The sequence below is a fragment of the Corythoichthys intestinalis genome, chromosome 21, assembly GCF_030265065.1.
Source record: "Corythoichthys intestinalis isolate RoL2023-P3 chromosome 21, ASM3026506v1, whole genome shotgun sequence".
NCBI lineage: Eukaryota > Metazoa > Chordata > Actinopteri > Syngnathiformes > Syngnathidae > Corythoichthys > Corythoichthys intestinalis.
The window spans coordinates 28,828,257-28,852,036 of NC_080415.1; the positions used below are offsets into that span (position 1 = coordinate 28,828,257).

At 39.8% G+C, this 23,780-nt stretch overlaps 1 protein-coding gene across 21 annotated transcripts in view; it reads right to left on the reverse strand.

Annotated features, from left to right (window-relative positions):
- Positions 1–23,780, reverse strand: part of nrxn1a (neurexin 1a) — a 185,587-nt gene that overhangs the window by 13,882 nt on the left and 147,925 nt on the right. For 18 of the 21 annotated variants that reach the window (XM_057826697.1, XM_057826708.1, XM_057826706.1 and 15 more), the window contains 5 exons: positions 22,624–22,743; positions 18,257–18,438; positions 18,015–18,186; positions 14,127–14,216; positions 13,204–13,526 (listed from right to left, as the gene is read on the reverse strand). In XM_057826697.1, coding sequence (XP_057682680.1) covers positions 13,204–13,526; positions 14,127–14,216; positions 18,015–18,186; positions 18,257–18,438; positions 22,624–22,743 — 887 coding nt within the window. The remainder of the gene's footprint in view (positions 1–13,203; positions 13,527–14,126; positions 14,217–18,014; positions 18,187–18,256; positions 18,439–22,623; positions 22,744–23,780) is intronic. The other 3 variants (XM_057826710.1, XM_057826712.1, XM_057826711.1) reach the window with 1 other exon arrangement.

Genomic DNA, 23,780 nt, shown 5'->3' on the forward strand with positions numbered 1-23,780 from the left:
CCTTAACCTGTCCTGTACAGCTGCTTGACACAGAGAAGGGGAATATGAATGTCCTATTGATCTGAACAGTTTCAATGGAATTGAACGCCTACACTAACTATGAATATAGTAGCGCTATCGTTAGCAATTGTATTTCCAGTTAAACCATGTAGGCGGCTTGATGACCGAGAAGAAAAAGGAGAGAGGGTAGAGTCAGAAAGAGATGTGGAGTGAAGTGTACAAGAATTGGAAATGTGAGGTGTAGAAGCCAGTATATTGTGTAATTTCTTGTAAGTGTGGATATGTTGACGTCCTATTCTATACTGCCTGATCGCTAGTCGTGGCACTGATAGTTTCTCTCATCATACGTGTGTGATTGTCCTGCAGACAAGTAGAAAGCTGTGCAGGGGCTGCCCCAGCCAGTCGGGGGGGGGGGTGAGCCGGCTCAGCCTGTCCCCCCTCACGTAGTTGTCCCCCCGAGACCTAGGGTGGTCCCCCGGATCATCCGCGACCCCATTAAATGGCCTTCAGGGAAGGGATGAGGGGACGCGCCCTCTCCACTGCAACCCCCCAACGCAACCGACACGGCGCACCATGGAACCCCCACGGTCCACTAGACGCAGGGCAGGACAGTAGAGGTGGGAATCTTTGGGCACCTAACGATTCGATTACGATTCAGAAGCTACGATTCGATTATAAATCGATTATTGATGACAACCCCCCGCTATTGGCTGCTTTTAATGTTTTGTACATTAGTTACAAAAACTGTAAAAAAATTAAAATTTAAAAAAAGCCTCGCAGGCTTAAATAAATAAATAAACATTCCATTTATTTAATGTTGTGAATCAACCGTTAAAGTTGTTAAAATTGCTCCAGTTATTCCATAATTTCCCTTTTGTCTACTTTCGACATGTGAAAGCTTTAAACTATTTTAAAGATAGACTCAAGTCAATATTTTACCGATTTAGGAGTATTTTAGATTAAAAGAATTAGGTTCGCTTGGAAGGTTCGCTACAACAGCCTTGCAGGGAAGTCTACTGCTTTAAGATGGCGGCCGTTTACTAACGCCCGCATCTAGCTTTTTGTACAGATGCTGCTAACGCCACCGAGTCTATTTTGCATCTAGTCCTATATAAATATGATATCTACCGTACCATTATGTGGACGAACTTTGTAGCAGCTGTCTGCAGGAGTCAGGTATGTTGTTGTGTTTTTATCTCGCGGCATGAGTTGAGCTAGAGCCGTGAGTTGAGCATTGGCATTACCCGAGGGGCCGGGTAATGACATGCATGATGTTTAGCTACTCTCGCTCCGTTCCTCATTGCGTCCCGAAGACCGCGCGGCGCCCTGAGTGTGTTTTACTTCCGCTTTACTTGACTATTTCACTAATCGGAATTTGGATGTTTGTGAATTGTTCTCGAATCTTCCACGGCCGAATCGCGAATAATTTAAGAATTGGAAATTTCACACACCCTGTCCTGTAGAGGTTATTGAGAGTTGGATAAGGAAAAGCTGCGAGTGACGTAATCGCTCGAAATATCTGAATCTCTATAAAACGAGAGCAGAATTTTTTTTACAGCACAAACGAAGCATAAACGATTTACACCATTTTTAGCAATTCTTAATAAAATGAGGGGCTGGTTGACCTTAGATTGACCAACTATGAAAGAATTGTAAATATCGAAAAAAAAAATGATAGCAGCACAAACAAGCAAGCACAAACGTAGAACAAACAATTGACATCTTCTGACATAAATTTGAATCTGATGTAGGACCAACGTCACAAAGGTTATTACCGGTGTATTTGTGCATAGGTTGTGATAAAAAGGGGCACAATATGACGTTTATCTTCTAATATATTGTAGAAATATATTTATTTTCTTATCAATATATCTACTTTATTGGTATCTCGACATAGGATCGCTTCGACACACGATCTTTTCGGCATCCGGCGTAAAATTTGACTCGCCATTTGTTTCAACATCTGACGACATGCTGGAAATACGACTGTTTATGACAGCGCGGCAGCTTGTTTTCCCGCAAGACTGACGCAAGGCGGATTTTCCTGTGCGATAAATCAACTTGGGTTCCAAGAAGGTTAGTGCAGGTGGTGAAAAAAGGAAAAAGGTGACGCTTACCATTGATATGAAGATGGAAATGATAGAAAGACGAGAGTGTCTTGTGCGCGTCCCTGAACTGACTCTACAATGAGACCATAGAATGTCTACGATCTCGACGGTCCTCCTCCGACCTCCATTCGCCAGTCTTTATAAGTTAAGTTGACAATTATTATTGTGGTAACATCGCCAAAGAAGCTTCGTCAGGTTTTTAATCATTTATTTCAGAACTTGTGCAACACAACACGCCTACTGTCTGCCGCATTTGATGCTAACAACAGAACATTAAAAGAGAAAGTAAAATCTCTACCGCACTGATCTCACTGTCACGTCAGCCACACGTTGCATTTAGGTACAGCACGCAAAACACGTCCGCCACATTATAACCCAATTCGTCACATTATTACAGGAATTATTATTATTACGATTTTTAATTGTAATTTATTTGGTTATTGCCATTTTTAATAGTACCAGCAATATTTTTCAAGGATTTAGTGTAGGATTTCGGGTTGTGGAACAAATTATTGGAATTATAGTGTATTCTTATGGGAAAATCCTCCTCGATGTACCACCATTTCGACTTACAAACCAGATCCTGTAACGAATTAACTTTGTATGTAGAGGTATCACTGTAGTTGGCAACCTTTATTTATTTATTTATTTATTTTTTGAGTATTTAAAAAAAAAAAAAGACAAAAAAAAAGACAATTAAAAAAAAAATTTTTTTTTAAGCAAACTTCGCCTAGACTAGACCAAATTAGTCTTGAGTTTTCGTCAACAAAAACTAGACGAAGACAAACACATTTTGAAATGACTAAAACGGGGTTCACTAAATCCGGACCTTGGTGCCACTTTTCCTGTCGTGTTTTCCACGTCTCTCTCCCCTAACACACCTGAATCAAATGATTATGTCATCAGCAACCTCTCCAGAAGCCTGATAATGATCCTGATCATTCTGATTCAGGTGTGTTGGAGGAGGGAGACATGGAAAACACGACAGGAAAAGTGGCACCGAGGTCCGGATTTAGTGAACCCTGGACTAAAACATCACTAAGACTAATAAGTATCATAGTCCAAAAGACAAAGACGAAAATTAAAAAAGGGCTGTCAAATTTACATCATTTTTAATGCCTCGAACATTTAGCTTACCGCTTTTTAAGGCCTGAATTTTTACAAAATCCATCTAATGATTTTTAATGCTTTTTAATGACGCGCGTAAACCCAGATTCTTAATCCAGCTCTGATTAGGCCACGCCCCTTAAAGAAATACCATAATTTTCGGACTATAAGCCGCTACTTTTTTACCTCATTTTGAATCATGTGGCTCATAGTCCAGTGCGGCTTATTTGTTAATTTATTTGGGGAATAGGTAACACTTTGACAGTGGCATCATAAGAGCCATAAGACCATCATAATTATGACATGACACTATCACGGGCATTAATGAATACTTATGACAGTTGTCATTACGTGTCACCCGGCAAATTATGTCACGAATGCCATTTATGTCCAGCTCTGATCTTTTAAATCCATTCAAAAGTGAGATGATTTGCCAGATGAAACAACTGGAACAGTAACTGAAGAAATAAGCAGCACAGAACATGAGTTTTGATTGTTATTTACATCTGTAGCGCTGCAATGCATGCTAGGAGGCATGTTGGGCGACAACAGTGTTGACAGTAGGTGGCAGCAGAGGTTGACTGTCTCCCCCAAGGGAGCAGTGATGGCCAAAAAAAGCTTTTTGAAGCATGGTGGTTCATTTGGTCTTATGAGAGTCTTATGATGCCGCTGTAAAATAAAGTGTTACCGGTTAATATCTTTGGGTGTAAATATCCCATAATACAGTGAGGACAGCTGCTGCTTATACTCCGGTGCAGCTTATCTATGAAAAAAATGTTGTTTTTATGTCAAATTTGGTGGGTGGCGGCTTATCGTCAGGTGCGCCTTATAGCCTAAAAATTACGGTACATTAATTCACAGAGTATGTACTGTGGTAGTCAGTAAAATTATTAAAATTTGTCTTGAAAACACCTACTGATGGCGCTAGGCGTCCAATCCATTGTCATTGACAGTCAATGAGTTATCATAATTAGACATCCTACTGTATGCAAATCCGTAGCAATTCTTGGCCCGGGCTAACGTGCGACTGAGCCTCGAGCATCAACACCCCAACGAGCGCCTCCTCCTCTCCCCATGCATTATTAATCCCTTTCTCATCATTCCAGAATTAAAAAAATGTCTAAACGCTCTCACGTCCAATTTTTTTTACATGCAGATGGCTCTCGCCGTGATGCAAGGGCGGCGCAATTGTACTCGCTCCACCTGTGCTCGGTCGCTTAGCAACAAGCGGCGAGAGCTGTCGACAAACGCGAGAGTTTTCGGAGCGAAGTCGCCGCAGTACGGGGAGCATCTGACCCAGTTCTCATGGCGCCTCTCCACCCCACCGAGCCTTCCCGTATTTCACGGCGATGTCGGCGGGGAAAGTCGGGTTCAAAACACGGGGACTGACGGGTGATGGCGCCGTCCATTATTGATGCCCGAGGCCGAGCTCGCGGCACTCATCGTTCTATTATTTATAGGTTAAAAAAAAAAAAAACGAGCGGTGGGTGCACACAGGAGTGGATCCGCCAGAGAGGGGGAAGAGAATGAGCGAGATAGCAGCAGGTAACGAGGCTCACTATCGCCATGGCAACTTGCGAAAAAATTCACTCAGTGCAGCAGTTGGACGGATTCGACAAAGCCGCGGCGCTCGCTGACATGAAAACACTTTGACAGCGGCGGCTGATGCACATTCATGAAGATATTAATATGGCTTGGTCATAAATGCGTGATATCAGGTGGCTGTTTTGAATGCATCTATTCATGAACAGCAAAAGACAACTAAAATGGTATTTGCGGGAGACAGGGATCTCAAAAAAAAAAAAAAAAAAAAAAAAAAAAAAAAAACTTTTCCACAGGTTCATTATGCCCCTCCCGCCAAAAAAATACAAAATAAAACAAAAACATGCAAGTCCTGAACTGCAAATATTTGTGGGTTTACTATACTTTTCTAGACCAACTGGAGTTTAGCGACCTACCTTGCAAAGGTGGGTAGTAACTAGGGGTGTGCCATCTTAGGCACCCCACGATTCGATTACGGTTCAGGGTGCTACGATCAGATTATTGAACGATGATCGCGGTATTGACGCTAATCGCGGTTATCACAATTATCATGATAATCGATGCATCGTGCATTACTACTTAATGTAGTAGCTAGGTTGTTCCGATCATGTTTTTTTGCTCCCGATCCGATCCCGATCGTTTTAGTTTGAGTATCTGCCGATCCTGATATTTCCCGATCCGATTGCTTTTTTCCCACCTCCCGATTCAATTTCGATCATTCCCGATAATTTTTCCCGATCATATACATTTTGGCAATGCATTAAGAAAAAAATGAATAAAACTCGGATGAATATATACATTCAACATACAGTACATAAGTACTGTATTTGTTCATTATGACAATAAATCCTAAAGATGGCATTTACATTATTAACATTCCTTCTGTGAGAGGGATCCACGGATAAAAGACTTGTGACTTTGTATATTGTGACTAAATATTGTCATCTAGTGTATTTTTTGAGCTTTCAGTAAATGATACTGCAGCCATTCAACCCAAATGCATGATGGGAAGTGGAACCATGACTGTGCGTAGTGCTACCAACTGATATATCTTCACCTCAATATAACTCAAAATATAGCCATTAGGGTTGTTCTGATCATGTTTTTTTGCTCCCGATCCGATCCTGATTGTTTTAGTTTGAGTATCTGCCGGTCCTGATATTTCCCAATCCGATTGCTTTTTTTTTGCTCCCGATTCAATTCCAATCATTCCCGATAATTTTTCCCGATCATATACAGTACATTTTGGCAATGCATTAAGAAAAAAATGAATAAAACTCGGACGAATATATGCATTCAACATACAGTACAAAAGTACTGTATTTGTTTATTATGACAATAAATCCTCAAGATGGCATTTAGATTATTAACATTCTTTCTGTGAGAGGGATCAACGGATAGAAAGACTTGTAATTCTTGAGAAATGTGACTTTGTATATTGTGACTAAATATTGCCATCTAGTGTATTTGTTGAGCTTTCAGTAAATGATACTGAAGGCCATGCCCAAATGCATGATGGGAAGTGGAACCATGACTGTGCATAGTGCTACCAATTGATATATCTTCTCTGCGTTGGGAAATAACATAAGGTGTTAAGAAAAAGATCAATTGCTACCTTGCTTCCCCACATTGCTTCCCATGATATTTCAATTCGTACGGAGAGGGATTGTAAGGCTTTAGCCAATTAACAAAAGGCTCCAAAGGCTGCCAAAATTCACTTTACTTATTTTACCCTGCCTTTTATCTCTCTATATAGGTAAAACGGCGCCATTACAGATTGAGTGCGACAATGCGTGAGTGGGTCGTGCAGCGCATGCATTAATTGCGTTAAATATTTTAACGTGATACATTTTTTTAAAAAAATTACCGCTGTTATAGGGATAACATTTAGTTTAGGCTTAAGGTAGGGTTATCAAATTTATCCCAATAACGGCGGTAATAAGTGTTTTTTTTTTTAAATGTATCACGTTAAAAAATTTAACACAATTAATGCATGCGTTGCACGACCCACTCATGCATTATCGCGCTCAATCTGTAATGGCGCCATTTTACCTATAAAGAGAAATAAAAGGCAGCATAAAATAAGTAGAGTGAATTTTGGCAGCCTTTGGATGCTTATTTTAATTAGCTGAAGCTTTACAGTCCCTCTCCCTACAGTTAGAAATATCATGGGAAGCAATGTGGGGCAGCATGGACGCATTTGATCTTTTCTTATCACCTTATTTATTTCCCATCGCAGAGAAGATATATGAATTGCTAGCACTACGCACAGTCATGGTTCCACTTCCCATCATGGTTCCACTTTCCATCATGCATTGGGGCATGGTTGCAGTATCATTTACCGAAAGCTCAACAAATACACTAGATGGCAATATTTAGTCACAGCATACAAAGTCACAAGTTTTTCTATCGGTGGATCCCTCTCACACAAAGAATGCTAATAATGTAAATGCCATCTTGAGGATTTATTGTCATAATAAACAAATACAGTACTTATGTACTGTATGTTGAATGTATATATTCGTCCGAGTTTTATTCATTTTTTTTCTTAATGCATTGCCAAAATGTATATGATCGGGAAAAATTATCGGGAATGATTGGAATTGAATCGGGAGCAAAAAAAAAAAAAAGCAATCGGATCGGGAAATATCGGGATCGGCAGATACTCAAACTAAAACGATCGGGATCGGATCGGGAGCAAAAAAACATGATCGGAACAACCCTACTAATTAGGATTAGGGTTAGCGCTCAACGCTATTAACATGTCAAAAACAACATCAATAAAGGCTAAACGGTACAAGAGGTCGTGTACTCACCTCTTTTAGATGCACACGGGTCTCAGCAACACACTCAACACACATTTTTCAATTGAAATGCCTTAAAACTACTGCTGGACATCAAAAAGACAAGGAGCACCGAACTATCTCTCTTCCCCTCTTGCTCCAAAAAAGTAACTTGCTCACAAAAGCGAGACCACCGGGTCGTGCTTCTGTTCCTTTCTAATACACAATTTTTTTTCCCAGTCTTTTAAAAAGGAGTAAATCTCTTTCTCAGTAAGCGGCAGCATCCATCAAAACATGCGCGCGCCCGTTAACGGTGCCCGGCGGCAGACGCGTCTTGAATTTCGTTAGTTACGAGCGGCTGCCATAAAGTTATGAGGGAAAAACATCGTTTTTGAACCTTTATGAATCGTAATCGAATTGTCACGTGTCGAATCATGATGCATGTAATAATCGATTTTTTGGAACTTCTCTTGTAGTAACGCGTTACATTTGATTCGTTACATTTACTCGAGTAACTTTTTGAGGAAAATGTACTTCTAAGAGTAGATTTACTAAGCCATACTGTACACCTGAGTAGACTTGTGGAGAAGAATCACGACTCTTACTCCACTACTTTGGGTTACACTAGTCGTTAGATTTTCACTCTTTATTCTACATATTAGATTTTCCTTTTTTTTTTTTCTCCCAGCGATACCAACAGTACAGTGTATCACAAAAGTGAGTACACCCCTCGCATTTCTGCAGATATTTAACTTATTTGCTCCCAAAAACGTATGAATACGTTTCATTTTTTTTTTTTTTTTGTAATACAAGAGGCATCTCGAAGTTCTGTTGCACCTAAACTGCAATGCACAATGCTCAAAACTCATTTTAAAGCAATAAAACTGGCCACTGGAGGGCAGTAGCGCATTTTGTAAGAACTCATCTCGGGCAAAAAAAGGAAGTGAAGAAAAATAGTCAGGAAACGGAAGTTGGAGGTATCTTGTGAAGAATTTGAGAAAAATGTGGAGAACGATCGGAAAAAAAGGCAAACGACACTGGAGGAGTGTTTTGAAAAGAAAACGAAACCATCGTCAAAGGAGGATTTAAAAAAAAAATCTATATTTATGAGACAGACGGTGACTGCCACAACAGCGTCAGGTTCCCCACGCGTTCTGCGGAGCTCACATTGCGTTACTCCTCAGCCCAAGGTTGAAACCAACGATACAGATGATGAAAAAAGTGAGACCGATCTTGATTCGATTTTGTGATACACTGTAGCTCTACCAGTTTCACCAATGAGACGTTGCAACAATAATCACATGGTTCCATTCTACCAATCAGATTCAAGCTTGCCGTGCTATGATCACGCCGGCTTGTTCAATCACGTGGAATCTTTTCAGCACCGTAAAAAATGAAGTATTTTACATAGAGCGCTGCCCTCAACATGACTCAAAAGCGCGGATTTTAACCTCTCTCCCAGTTTTTATTTGGCGCTGTTTGAACACAGAAAACCAGAGATATGATCCTTTTAATTTTATAATAGGAACTATGGAGCAACTATTTATCATTCAACTATTCAAACTAGGAACTATTTACTCCACTTGAGGGCACTCATGCTTTTTGGATGAATGATGCTTCAGTTCTGCAGATTTTTTTCTCTCTCGCCGGAATTCAGGGATTTCTTTGATTTAATGCGGTTATGTAATAGGTTATAATACAGTATAACAATAACAGTTCATCTAGATCAGGGGTCCCCAACTTTTTTTGCACCACGGACCGGTATTATTTGGGTCTTTTTTTCACGGACCGGTATTCTGAAAAATTTTGCAACCCATCAAAAATTGCAATGATGCAGTTCTGCGCATGCACGTAACGGTAAACATGGCCGCAAAATGCGCAAATACAGCGATTTCAAAGTAAACACTACAAACTTAACATAAATAATATTAAAATATTAACTTACGTTTGATCATGGAAGGACCTGTAGAAAAGTTCTCCTCAGATACATCCTACCATGTTAGCTGCACACAACAACTGCACACCACTATCTCACCATTAACGACTTTGCCTTGTCGTTAAGCATTAATTAAGAAGCCCACTTCACAAAGATACGATGTTGGAAATTGTAGCACGGTTTTCAATGCTCTCGTAGTGATGTCAGGATATTCCGAGTGACTTTAATCCAGAACCTCGGTAGAGTTGTTGTCTCAAACGTACGTTTAAGGTCGTCGTCATTTGCGATCTCTACAAGCTGATCCCCCTGTTGCACAGACATGCTCGAATCACCCGGTTTATTCACAAACGGGTCACGAACCCACTCCTTCGCAGTTCGTGGGTCTTCGAGGTTGTTCTCGTCAAGTGTCCTTTTCGCCGTAAAAAATATCTCCAAAGACGCCTGTTTTTCAGTCATCTTCGCTCGTGTGGGGGGGCTAATTATTTCCGGGAACAAATGTGCTGCGCCCGCGGCCTAGTAAGACGTTATTATCGAGGACAAGCGCACATAGATATATTATGTACACAAAACAAGATATACTGCTAGCAGTCCAATCAATGGATTTCTATGACAACATTCTTATCTACCCTGTAGTATTATATCTAGAGTAGACAGGGATATTGGTGTGTTAAGCAGGGGCACAGGGTTAATTCGGCCAGAATGCGCTCGTTAATAAATTATTATTTCTGTGCGGCCCGGTACCGATCCGTGGCCCGGCAGATGGGGACCCCTGATCAAGATAACTTTGTGCTGGGAAAAAAAATTCAATCGTTTAAAAAAAATAATAAAATAAAAAAACAAACGTTATAAGCAGTTACTTACAATGTTACTCATAACGAGTATTCTTATAACCAAATACTTTTTTACTTGTACTTGAGTACATTTTTTGGATGACTACTTTTACTCTTACTTGAGTAATATTATTCTGAAGTAACGCTACTCTGACTTGAGTAAAATGCTTGCCTACTCTACCCACCTCTGCTACCTTGGTCCTAATTTTGCAATCAAGAGATATGAACAAGGGCCTATTAGATTTGGTCTCAACAGTGGTAGGGATGATTTAACAGCATAACCTGCATATACACTTTTTGCTGGAGAAGGGACATTAATGAGACCAGAAAGATTATTGAACGGGGGTCAGGGCTACATTTCTCACGGATATAAACCTAATTAATTCATAGGCTAAAAGATGAATGCAAAATAAACCTATGTCGACTTATACCAACTTTCATGTTATTGGTTCAGCTGATTAACCTTTATTTGTGCAAGTCCCTTGATTAAAAAACTGGTAGCTATGCAAGAATGGGGACACTGGAGCACCCCTAGACTCAAACTATTGTAATGTAAAAGTGATGTGGAAAAAATTGAGAATTTTTTTTTTTTAAAAATCTGACATATCCAAGGACCAATCTACATCTGAGGCAGAGACTACCTGAAAACTCGAACCAAAGTACTCTCATGAAATTTTGATGTGTGATTATATTTCACAGATTTTCATGTCAGTTCATGTTCATGTCCATGTCAGTGTCCCCCTGAAGTGGACCCAATCTTGTATAGCTCCCCGTTTTTGTTGTTTTTTTTTTAATAAAGGAACTTGTACTGTGAAGCCACCATGTTACATTACCGTAATGCACATAATAATGCAAACAATGATGAAAAATAACCCTGTTTAACACCCCTCTACACAGCGCAACTGTGGTCAAATTATACCAAAGCAAGCCTTCAGAGACGACAAGTGGCATACAAGGACTCTCTGAGAATCTTGTTAAAAAGGCCCAGATGGAGCAGTGCTTCAGATATGTTTGAAGCAGCTCGGATGAATACCCTCCAGTCTGTTTTAAGGATACTGATGTTTTATTAGTCATTTGAATGGTTCTAAAAATGTGATTGTGTTGGGCCTGACTAACATTTTGCACAGTTTTACACGCTACCTGTCACGGTTTTGAAAGCACTGGTATATGAGACCCAGTGTTGTTTACTGTAGTCCACTTGTTATTATTTTTTAATCTCTTGCTTGTCCTGTGTTGTTGTGATTTGGACATTGAGTCTGTTAATAAATCAAACTATCTATAAAATGAGCAACGGCGAGCTTGACTTCATTGTTCCTTTTGGAGAATGGGCTGACCGCAGTAGTTTTGCAGGTTCACAGTTTAGTGTTATGCTAACTCTGATGCAGGGCGGACTTTCAGTCGCAAAATTAGTGGTGTTTTCCCCACTTCCACTACATTGATGTCTTTTTACTAGTAGTGTCAAACGATTAACATTTTTAATTGAGTTAATCACAGTTAAAAAATTAATTAATCGTAATTAATCGCAATTCAAACCATCTCTAAAATATGCCATATTTTTCTGTAAATTGTTGGAATGGAAAGATAAGACAAGACGGATATATACATTCAACCTACTGTACATAAGTACTGTATTTGTTTATTATAACAATAAATCCACAAGATTAACATTTTTAAAAGATAGAAATACTTGTAATTCTTAAAGGATGAATGTGAGTTTGAAAATTGTGACTAAATATTGCCATGTAGAATATTTGTTGAGCTTTCAGTAAATGATTCTGTAGCGACTTAACTGTTCTGCCCAAATATATGGGAAGTGGTCCAACCATGACTGTGTGTAGTGGCTGCAAGTGCTTTATTTTCTCTGCGTTGGGTTCAATACAGGGTGTTAAGAAAAAGATCAACTGTTGTCATTCTTCCCCACGTTGCTTCCCACAATACTTATAGTTGTTGTGGGAAAGATGTTAGAGCTTTTGCCAATTATAAGCAAAGTCCGAATGAATGCTTGTATCTACTCCATTCACTTGACGCTGCCTCTTAACTCTGTATAAAAGTAAAACGGCACCATTGTAGGCTGTTTGCGGCAATGCGTGAGTGGGTCGTGCCGCGCATGCGTCAATTGCGTTAAATATTTTAACGTGATTAATTAAAAAATTAATTACCGCCCGTTAACGTGATAAATTTGACAGCCCTACTTTTTACATTACTTACAGTGGCTGCTGCTGGCTGAAAAAAAACTTAAAATATCCCTCCTCTTCGAAGGGGACGGCATGTTGTTGACATGAATCTGTCGGGGCTGTGTGAGTCTGCGTGTGTGGCAGGGAGGGTTCAAGTCATCAGCCAATCAAATGGCCGTTTAAAGGGGAAAATATGGACTGGCACATTCAATGTAAGTCTGAACATAATATAATTGATTTCATTTTATATATTTTTTTTCAGTGGAACACACCATTTGAAAATTAGTGGTTTAAACCTGCTCTTTACAATTTTTTTCAATTCTCAAGAAAAAAAGAAATTAAAAATAGTTTTTGTGGTCCCGTCCTCAAATAGTAAAATAAATAAAATAACCCAAAACCTGGTATTTATAGTGGCAGTATTTTTTACTCACTGCAATAATGACGATTGTCAGTGTCATATTTGTGGATTTTTGTTATTCGTAGTCAGTTCATTGTATAATACTAACTTGAAAATATTAATTTTGTCCTGCTCATCAAAAACTAGAAGTATTAAAACGTTTTGAAATATTCATGATCAGAATTTGCATAATATTTTTGATTTGGAGGAAAGTACTGTGGTGGGTACAGTGGTGGGCCAGTGCCCCAGCGCCCTCTAGGGGCCACCGGTGCATTCCCTGCTGTCGAAGGCAAATATTTGAGGCAAATAAATTCCGAAAACCCGACCTGCTGGGTGGCGCCCTGCTTCCTGTTGCTGGCGGTGGTGGTAGTGACGTCCCCGGCGGCGGGCGCCGAGTCAGAGCGGTTGCCACCGCCGGCGGCCGCAGCGCTGGACTGCGGCGTGATGGAAGAGGAGGGCATGTCGCCCACTAGCCGGGCGCTGCCCTCCACGCGGATGTGCGGGTGGCCCTCGGCCGCCATGTTGAGGATGCGCAGCCCGTTGTAGTACAGGCCCGACAGCTGTCCCTGGAACATGCCGGCGCGGCGTTCATTCCCGCCGCCGCCCACGCGCACGGTGGTCTGGCTGTTGAAGATGGTCAGCTGGCGACCTAGCCAAACGCAGACGCGCACAGACACACAAAACAAGCGGACACACGCAAAGGCACAGTCACAACCCGCAGAAAAACAGCCGGTGCGTTACACAATCCGCCGCCCGCCCGAGTCGTGAGTGAGAAGATGGCAAAGATGAAGCGGGCCAGAGGAAGAGGAGGAGATGGAGGAGGAAGATGGTTGTCATGGCGAACGGACGGACGGCCCTGAGAAGCATGCACGACATTGTCAAGTGTTGTTAAAGGGACTAGAGTTTACACGAATACACTAAAAGCTGCGTAGTCTTAACATTTTGTCTTTTACATGACACAATACTCACATGGCAAGAAAAACATTTATTCACCTTGCTTGCTAAAAGCACATTTTATCAGTTTTATCAGCATTTAAATCTCTCCTTCGTCCCTTTAACCTGATATTATCTGATACACACAGGCACTACAGTTATTACACAAGTATTACACACTACAGCTGCCCAACTTTTAAAGACTTAATTATGGATTTAGAGTTTTAGAATGTTAGTTGATGGTGCACAAGATAATATATGTCAATATGTAGAGAGAATTTTAAAGCTTTTAAGGAATTTTAATCAGGGTTTTTACCTTTGTCGAGTAGCCAATCGTCAACTACTCGACCGAGCCGATAGGGGATTCGCTGTCTGGCGATGGCCAGGCGCTCGTTATCAATGTTGCCTTTAATTTAGAGATGAGAACACAGTAGTAAAAGGTGGCACAGGAGCTGGATACAAAAACAAGAGCAATGAAAAGAAAGTAACGGTCCGCTCACGATTTGCACAGGGTTCAAAGGGGGAGGGGGCGGAGCTTAGGCGTCAAATATACACCCAGGGGAAGCGAGCCTACAGTGGGTCGGCAGCCATAATGGATGGAGATCGCATCACTTTTAACTCGTTCGCGAGAGGAAGTGAAAGTTTCCGAGGTGAGAGTTTATTCATATTTTATCGATGGTGATAGAAGTCCAGTCAATTTGAACTGAGAGGCCTGGGAGCGATCATTTGCTGCAAATAGATTGGACATCAGCCAATGTCAACCAAGGAGTTCATGGTTAAGTAAATGTCAGATGTTTGTACTGCTTGACTATAAGTAGCGCTACAAAGTACTCACAATGTGTCATCGGCACAGATGTAACACTGTTACTGTGATGCTAAATATTGAAAATTGAGATAACATATTGCACCGAAATTATATAATAGCTTCATTGTATGGATTTTCTGCATTGACTTCGATGATCAGTTTTAATATTTCACAATTTCTATACAAGTTTTCTTCAGTAGTAGTGATTAGTTTGAGGCTACTGAGTTGAATTAGAAAAATGTTCTAGGACAGTGGTGTCAAACCTAAGGCCCAGGGGCCAGTTCTGGCCTGTCACATTATTTTGCGGCCCTAAAAATCAAAGGTTTCTTACCGAAACACCAAATTTGCAAATTGTCAATTTAAAAACACATTTTTTTCCCGCTACTAATACCTCTAAGAAGAAAAATAAATACAGTGGTAGCTACATAGGAAGTTAATTCGTTCGCCGACCTTGTTTGTAAGTCGAAATGGTCGTATGTCAAGCGGGATTTTCCCATAAGAATACATTATAATTCCATTAATTTGTTCCACAGCCCAAAAACCTACATTAAATCCTTAATAAATACTGCTAGTACTATTACAAATGGCAATTACACGTAGCAAAACAAATAAATTATAAATACAAATCGGAATAACAATACAGTATCAAAAATTATAATTCATGTAATGAATTGGGCTCTAATGTGGCGACTGTGTTTGCGTGGTGTACCTGAACGCATCGTGTGGCTGACTTGACAGAGTGAGATAGAACTTTTTACTTTCACTTTGTTTCCAGTAAAGTCATTTGCTACAGCAAAACAGTTAAATGATTAATTAACTCATTCACTGCCAGTTCCTAGATTACACATTTTTCATCTTGTTTATAATAGCATCAAATAAGGACATGTCAAATACACAAATACAACTGAAATAACTAGGGTTGTTCTGATCATGTTTTTTTTGCTCCCGATCTGATCACGATCGTTTTAGTTTGAGTATCTGCCGATCCCGATATTTCCCGATCCGATTGCTTTTTTTTTTGCTCCCGATTCAATTCCAGTCATTCCCGATAATTTTTCCCGATCATATACATTTTGGCAATGCATTAAGAAAAAAATGAATAAAACTCGGACGAATATATACATTCAACATACAGTACATAAGTACTGTTTTTGTTTATTATGACAATAAATCCTCAAGATGGCATTTACATTATTAACATTCTTTCTGTGAGAGGGATCCACGGATAGAAAGACTTGTGACTTTGTATATCGTGACTAAATATTGCCATCTAGTGTATTTGTTGAGCTTTCAGTAAATGATACTGCAGCCATTCAACCCAAATGCATGATGGGAAGTGGAACCATGACTGTGCTTAGTGCTACCAATTGATACATCTTCTCTGCGTTGGGAAATAACAAGGTGTTAAAAAAATGATCAATTGCTACCTTGCTTCCCCACATTGCTTCCCATGATATTTCAATTCGTACGGAGAGGGATTGTAAGGCTTTAGCCTAATAAAAAAAAGGCTCCAAAAGCTGCCAAAATTCACTCTACTCATTTTACGCTGCCTTTTATCTCTCTATATCGGTAAAACGGCGCCATTACAGATTAAGCGCGACAATGCGTGAGTGGGTCGTGCAACGCATGCATTAGTTGCGTTAAATATTTAACCTGATACATTTAAAAAAAAAAAAATTACCGCTGTTATAGGGATAAATTTGATAACCCTACCTTAAGCCTAAACTAAAGACTCTGGATGAGTGTAACATATGTCATTAACGTTAAATACAATTAGAAAACGATTTAATAAAAAAAAAAAAAAAAAAAAAAAATTAAAAAAAGGCATGGCCGATATTTTTTTGCCGATTCCGATACTTTGAAAATGACGTGATCGGACCCGATCGATCGGCATCACATCTCTAGAAAGTCATGCTCTGGTGTTTATTTTGCTTCTTCAGGTACAGGGAATCTGTGGAATCGCGTGCAAGGTATTCAATTCACTACCAGGAGCTCTTAGATGCAAATGTCATGCAGTCAGTGACAAAGCTGAGGCTTGGGAGAAGTTGGATATTTCAACAGGAAAATGATCCTAAGCATACCTCAACATCTACCACATCTTGGTTGCAAAAGGGCTGGAAGATTCTGGAGTGGCCATCGCAATCACCAGACTTAAATCCTATTGAAAATTTCAGGTGGAACTTGAAGGTAGTTGCAGCACACAAGCCCAAAAATGTTTTTGAACTGGAGGCCTTTGCCTATGAGGGACGGGCAAAGATACCTGTGAATCGTTGCAAAAAAATTGTGTCAAGCTATGCTTCACGTCTAAAGGATGTTATTGTCGCAAAAGGATGTTGTACTAAGTACTGAAGTTATACATACCTAAGAGGTTGAGTAATTTTGTCAATGAAGTAATCACAGAAAGGCCATAAATTGGAATATTCCCCAAAATATTTTTGTTATTTCAGTTGTATTTGTCTATTTGACATGTCATTATTTAATATGAGATGAAAAATAAATGTCAACTTGCAAAACTACATATCTACTGTGGGGGATAAACAATTTTTGAACACAACTGTAACCCTGCCAAACACAGCTAAGTACAGTACAATAATCTCATTGGCAGTTTTACGTGATTCTTTGTCCTACCACAAGAGGGAGCCAATATGTCACCTTGCAAATAACCGTTATTAATTTGTGCATTTATTTATTTATTTATTTTTTTAAACAGAGCTGCCCTGCCACATCCAACATGGCGCCGACCCTTGCTGTTCGATCCAGCACTGGAGGCGTTGCCCGTGCGTATTTGACGCCCGCGTTTACGGAATATGTCGCAGCGTCGTCTGCGGAGTTACCAATGGAGCGGCGGAGGAGTTTCCGGTGAGCGGACTCTTACTCTCTGTTCATTGGTTTTAATCTAAAGAAACATTTCAGGGGTTAACATCTGCAAGAGCACAGGGAAATAACGTTAGAGCTGCCACATTGCTGGCTTTGGTGGTTACATTGTTACATGTACAGGACACACACCTCACAACAACTAGCATTTAGCAGTTTTTTTTTTTTTTTTTTTTTTTTTTAAGACGACTAGCTTAAGATTTAACACTTTAAATAGAATGAAAAAAGAACAAAAAGCTAGAAGAAAACAAAGCACATTTTGTCCTTATTTTTTCTCACTAGTTAAACAATAGGACATGATTTTAAACTATGTTTTAAAAGTGTCTCCAAAAAATGCACCAACTGTTATTATTTTCTTTTAACGGTGGTGAGAAAAAATTAGAGATGACCTTTTAACACTATTTAACAGGCCTAGGGATCAAGCATCAACAGTGACAGTTTTATGGTTTAAAAAGTTTCAAACACAAAAAAAAAAAGAGGCAGATACGGGAGGTGAGGATTTTGCTGCACCGGGCCGGCGCCTACCTGAGGGGTAGCGTTCGATGACGGGCAGGTCGTCCAGCTGCAGCGTGGCGTTGCCGCCGCTGCGCGTGAATCGCACGATGTGGTACTTCCCGTCGTTGACGAACTTGGAGCTCTCCTCGATGTTGATGTCGTCCGTGCCCACGTTGAACACTACGCGGATGTTGCCCTTGTCCTGGATAGAAGCCACAATTCGGTCACGGAAAAGAGACGAGATTTGGTGGCGGAGGACGGGCGCTGCGTACTATCTGCAGCTGGAGGTAATCGCCCAAGCCGGACGCGCTGTCTACGCGGAGCAGGACGGCGTGCTTCTGCTGCGTGCTGAAGCCCAGCGCCAGACGGTCGGCGCGGGTGCTGGGACGTTCGTTGGGGGGCCACGTGTAGATCACCACGCCGCCGTCGCGCCCGAAGATGTACGTGGTGCCGGCTGGTAGCGATGAAAACGAAAAAATAGATTCGGATGTTAGTCAATGTTTGACAAACAGCGCCCTGTAGTTTTGCAGAGATGTTTATTTTGAATTCACATTGTGTTATTGATTATAATTACGGATGTCCCGATCACATATTTTTGCATCCGAATCACCTGATTTGAAGAATTTGCTAATACAGAGTCCCGATCCAATACCGATATACAGTATACATATTATATATTTTAATATGAACAAAAACTTCCAAACATGTTACAGTACTATACTTTTTACAGTGCTTCCACTTACGCTTTTTATGGGAGTGTTGTGGAGTATAAAACGTACCGTAATTTTTGGACAATAAGGCGCACCTGACTAGAAGGTGCCACCCACCAAATTTGACACGAAAACTGCATTTGTCCATTGATAAGCCGCACTGGACTATAAGCCGCAGCTGACCTGTCTCAAGAAGCTTCATTGGCCATCACTGCTCCCTTGGAGGAGACAGTCAACCTCTGCTTCCACCTGCTGTCAACACTGCTGTCGTCCAACATGCCTCCTAGCATGCATTGCAGTGCTACAGATGTAAATTACAATCAAAATTCATGTTCTGTGCTAATTATTTCCTCAGTTACTGTTCTAGTTGTTTCATTAATTGCTAGTTATGGTATTTGGTAACACTTTATTGGACAGTAGCGTCATAAGACTGTCATAAGACCATCATAACTATTAAATTACACTGCCGTGAGCATTAATGAATGCTTATGACAGATGTCATTTTGTGTCATCTGGCAAATTATCTCACTCTTGAATGGATGTAAAAGAACAGAGCTGGACATAAATGATTTTAGTGACATAATTTGCCGGATGACACTAAATGACAACCGTCATAAGCATTCATTAATGCCCGTGATAGTCTCATGTGATAATTATGACAGTCTTATGATGCCGCTGTCAAATAAAGTGTTACCTATTAATCAAAATAAATCAACAAATAAGTCAGACTGGACTATAAGCCACAGGATTCAAAATGAGGGAAAAAAAGTAGCGGCTTATAGACCCTACCCACGTGACGTCACAACTCCACTCTCCTGAATGGTACCGCCCACTTGTCCGTCAAAACATAGTGTTAACCTGTTACGGCTACGTACATTTCTCCTATTTACGGCGTGTTTTTCTGCTCCTTAACATTAATAATCAAAATGGTGAAGGCGTGTGTGGCTGTTGGTTGCACTAACAGAGAAGATGGAAGGAGAGACTTGAAGTTTTACCGTATTCCGAGGGATCCAAAGAGGAGAGCAAAATGGACGGCTGCAATTCGACGTGAAAACTGGGCACCAAAAAATCACCACAGACTATGTAGTAGTCATTTTATATCCGGTAAGATGCATTTAAGATATACTTAGAGGGTTTTGGGCTGACAAATAACCACAATTAAGATCATTGCGAGGCTAATCGCCGACAACATACGACGTAGTACGACATAGTTTCAAATTCAAGATATTTGTGACTTCTCTTTCTTCCACCATCGTTATTTTTTGAATAATATTTAGCTGGTACCAAGTGAAAGAAACTGGCCTCGTCTACGGGGCTGACAAATAACCACAATTAAGATCATTGCGAGGCTAATCGCCGACAACATACGACGTAGTACGACATAGTTTCAAATTCAAGATGTTTGTGACTTCCCTTTCTTCCACCATCGTTATTTTTTGAATAATATTTAGCTGGTACCAAGTGAAAGAAACTGGCCTCGTCTACGGGGCTGACAAATAACCACAATTAAGATCATTGCTAGGCTAATCGCCGACAACATACACGTATGTATGTAGTGAGAGTGCTATCGCTAAACCATATAAACATTAAAAGCCTTAACTCCATTGACAAACGACATGAAATACATTAGACTTGACAGTGGATGTTAGCAATAACAAAAGATTTTGAATTGAAAATTTCGTAACTCACCTTTCCAAGCACAAGATAGATTCCTGCCGAATTTTCGTGGACTAGGACATGTTTCACCCAACCAGCAACGAAGTATTTATAAGCCTCCAAGCTCTTAAAGTGCTTTTCAAATTTTCGTGAGAATAGGCTGATTTTGTGTGGACAAGATAATTGTAAATATCAGCGTAGCAGATGTCAGGCAGACAGGGCGAAGACGGGTCGAAAAACATCGATTTGGGCATCAAATATGGATCTGGCGACTGTATAGAACGAAGCTTTTCCACATAACGCCTTTTATGCAACACATCCAGTGAGTTTACGGCATCAGAAAGCACCGGGTCTTCCATGAAATGCATTTTAAATTCCTCGATCAATTGAAACCAATGCTAATACAGAGACAAAATGACAGACAAGTGGGCGGAACCATACAGCGAGCACGTGGTTTTATGACGTCGGTGGGTAGGGTCTATAGTTCGAAAATTACGGTATAAATTTTTTAAATTGTATTTCTGGATAATTTTGTTACTTTTTAGCCCTAAAAAAGTAAACAATATAAATTAGGCCTGAATAATATTGGAAAATATTAAGATTGTGATATATATTGCCAAGGCTCACAATTACTTTCTGCATTGGTTGCACTGGTGCGCCTCACTTTTTAAAGGTGCACAAGCACAAAATGTAGGCGCGCACACACACATTTTCATTGCATCACCTTTAACGCTGTACTTTTAATCACTTTCCATAACATTCATATTTCCTTCATTCATGTTCTGAACCGCTTATCCTCACGAGGGTCGTGGGGTTGCTGGAGCTCATCACAGTTAACTCCAGCCAGAAGGTGGGCACACCCTGAACAGGTTGCCAGCCAGTCGCAGGGCACATACTAGTATAGTACGGACAATTTGGAGTGTTAAATCAGCATACAATGCACATACTTTTTGAGATGTGGCGGGAACCTGGAGAAAACCCACGCTTATTTTTAAACAAGAATAAAGTAGAAAAATGCTTTCCTTAAATACTTTATTGACCGAGTCCACTCAAATTCACTCACGCTGCAGAGAACATCCTCTCGACGACAAAGACCGACTAAACTATGATTAACACAGTTGTGCCTTTGATCGTAGAGCTATCGAGCCTATCTCTCGCCAGATCAAATCTACAAACCTGTCAATCATCGTTTACTTTAAGTACCAAACGCCAGCTGCACTGTTGAGCAAGAAAAGCAGCAAGAGGGAGGGTGAGAGGCTGTACGAGTATGAAGCAGAAAAACGGATTTTTAAAATTAAAAACACGATCCTTTTCACCCGATTCCGATCCTCTGAAAAATGGCGTGATAGGCCCGATTTCCGTTCACGTGATCGGATGGGGCTATTCCTAAATTAAGATAATTCAATCAGTGATTTAATAAAATTGGAGAATTTCTCATTACACTTGTCAAAACTAAATTTATTATCCAAGTTTGTTAGCTGATTTATGATCATTTTAATGTGCTGAATCTAAAAATCACATTGGCTTTGCTCAATTAGGTCAACTTTCTGAACGGCACTAATGTACTTAGCTCGATTAATGTCTATTATTGGGTTTACAAAATTGCTCTTTTGTAATATATAATCAATGTATACTTTTAGAAAATGACTTTTCTTTTCCAAAACCTGCTTTGAAAGAGAAACATTAATGAAAATCAACTGATGATGTCATCAAAATGTAATCGATTCAGTCAGAAAATCGATTTTATAAAATCAAATTGGTGTAAAAATCTGATCTGATTTAGAAACCCTTCTGATTTTTGGATTCAGCGGTACAAAGTGTCCATAATTCAGTTGAAAATGCACAGACAACTTTCGAAACAATATTTTTTTTGTAGACCAGTGCTATTAATAACAATTGATGCAATTGTATTTTTTTTTTTTAATTCAAAAAGTAAATGCAAATTTTTCATTTAATCTTTAAAAAAAATAATTTAAAGGTACCAGTCAATGTTTATTTTCATATTACTAATTACAATAAATGCAATTGTAATTGTCAATCATTTTTGGGATATTGGATATTGTTCATTTTATGAATATTTTTCTATGGTTTACAAAAACTGCGTACTAAATTGAAGATACCGGTCAGTTTTATTTCACAATATTAACTCATTGCCTACCATTGACAATGATAGACTGGCTATGAGTCTAGCGCTGTCAATGGCAGCTAATTACCAGATACTTAACAATTGACCAGAATTTTGTGAATCATGCAGGAATCGTGTTGTCGCTCACCATCGTTGCAGAGCGGTCCCGCGTACGACGTCATGCTACAGTCGCAGGTGAAGCCCTCCCACTGCTGCAGGCACACGCCCTGATTGGAGCACGAGTCCTCTTGACAAGTGGTGCTGGGACCTGCGGCCGACATTGCACACATGTCATTTCATCATCATCATCCACACTACACATGTGGTACATACAGTCAGGTCAGTTATTGCAGTAGTAGTTAATGATGATGTGAATTGGCATCAAAACGATGTGAACCAAAGTGGATGTGTCAAGTCAAGGGCGTACTCACACTAGGCCATTTCAACGTTCACCAAGTTATGAATAAACTCTCACCTCAGAGACATTCACTGAAACGTGATCATTCGCTGAAGCCTCCCGGTTAAAATAGATTAAAAAAGGCAAGGGTGGTAATAAAAAAATTAGGGCTGCAGCTATCGATTATTTTAGTAGTCAATTAATCGATGAACTAGTTAGTTCGAATAATTGAGTAATCGGATAAGGAACATGAAAAATTAAAATAACCGAGCCTCAAACGGTATAAAAAAATAAATAAATGAGGATCTATGTACAACAAAAGAAAAACTGGGCTAACTTACATAGCAAAAGTCTCCTAGCTTAAGTACTATAAAATGCAATTTTTTTTTATAATGCTCTTAACAAATGATTCACAAATATTCCCACAAAAAAACGGCTAAATATACCTGTAAACTGAATAACGAATGCATTAAAAAACATCTACTCAAACAAAAACTTAGCTAACGTTGGTCTAAACAGGGAGCAGTTGGATTCAGCCATGTAAAATGAGGCGGACCAGAAGGCAGTCTATCCACCAAAATCAATAAAACGAAATACAAACACTTTCAAAATAAACCATGAAAACGCCACTTACTTACAAATACTCAAAGCAACAAAATTTAATTCGAATATATCGAATACTCGAGTTAATCGATTAATCATTGCAGCACAAAAAAATGTGTTTTATAAGTAGGGATAAAGTGCAATTTTGGTATTTTTGTAAAAATTATGAAGTTCATGGACACAAGTTATACTTTTGCGGGCTACACAAAATGATGCCACGGGCCAGATCTGGCCCCCGGGCTCCAGTTTGATAGCCATGTACGTCTAGGCTGACTGTTGGTACTCTAGTCAAGTTTTATGAAAAC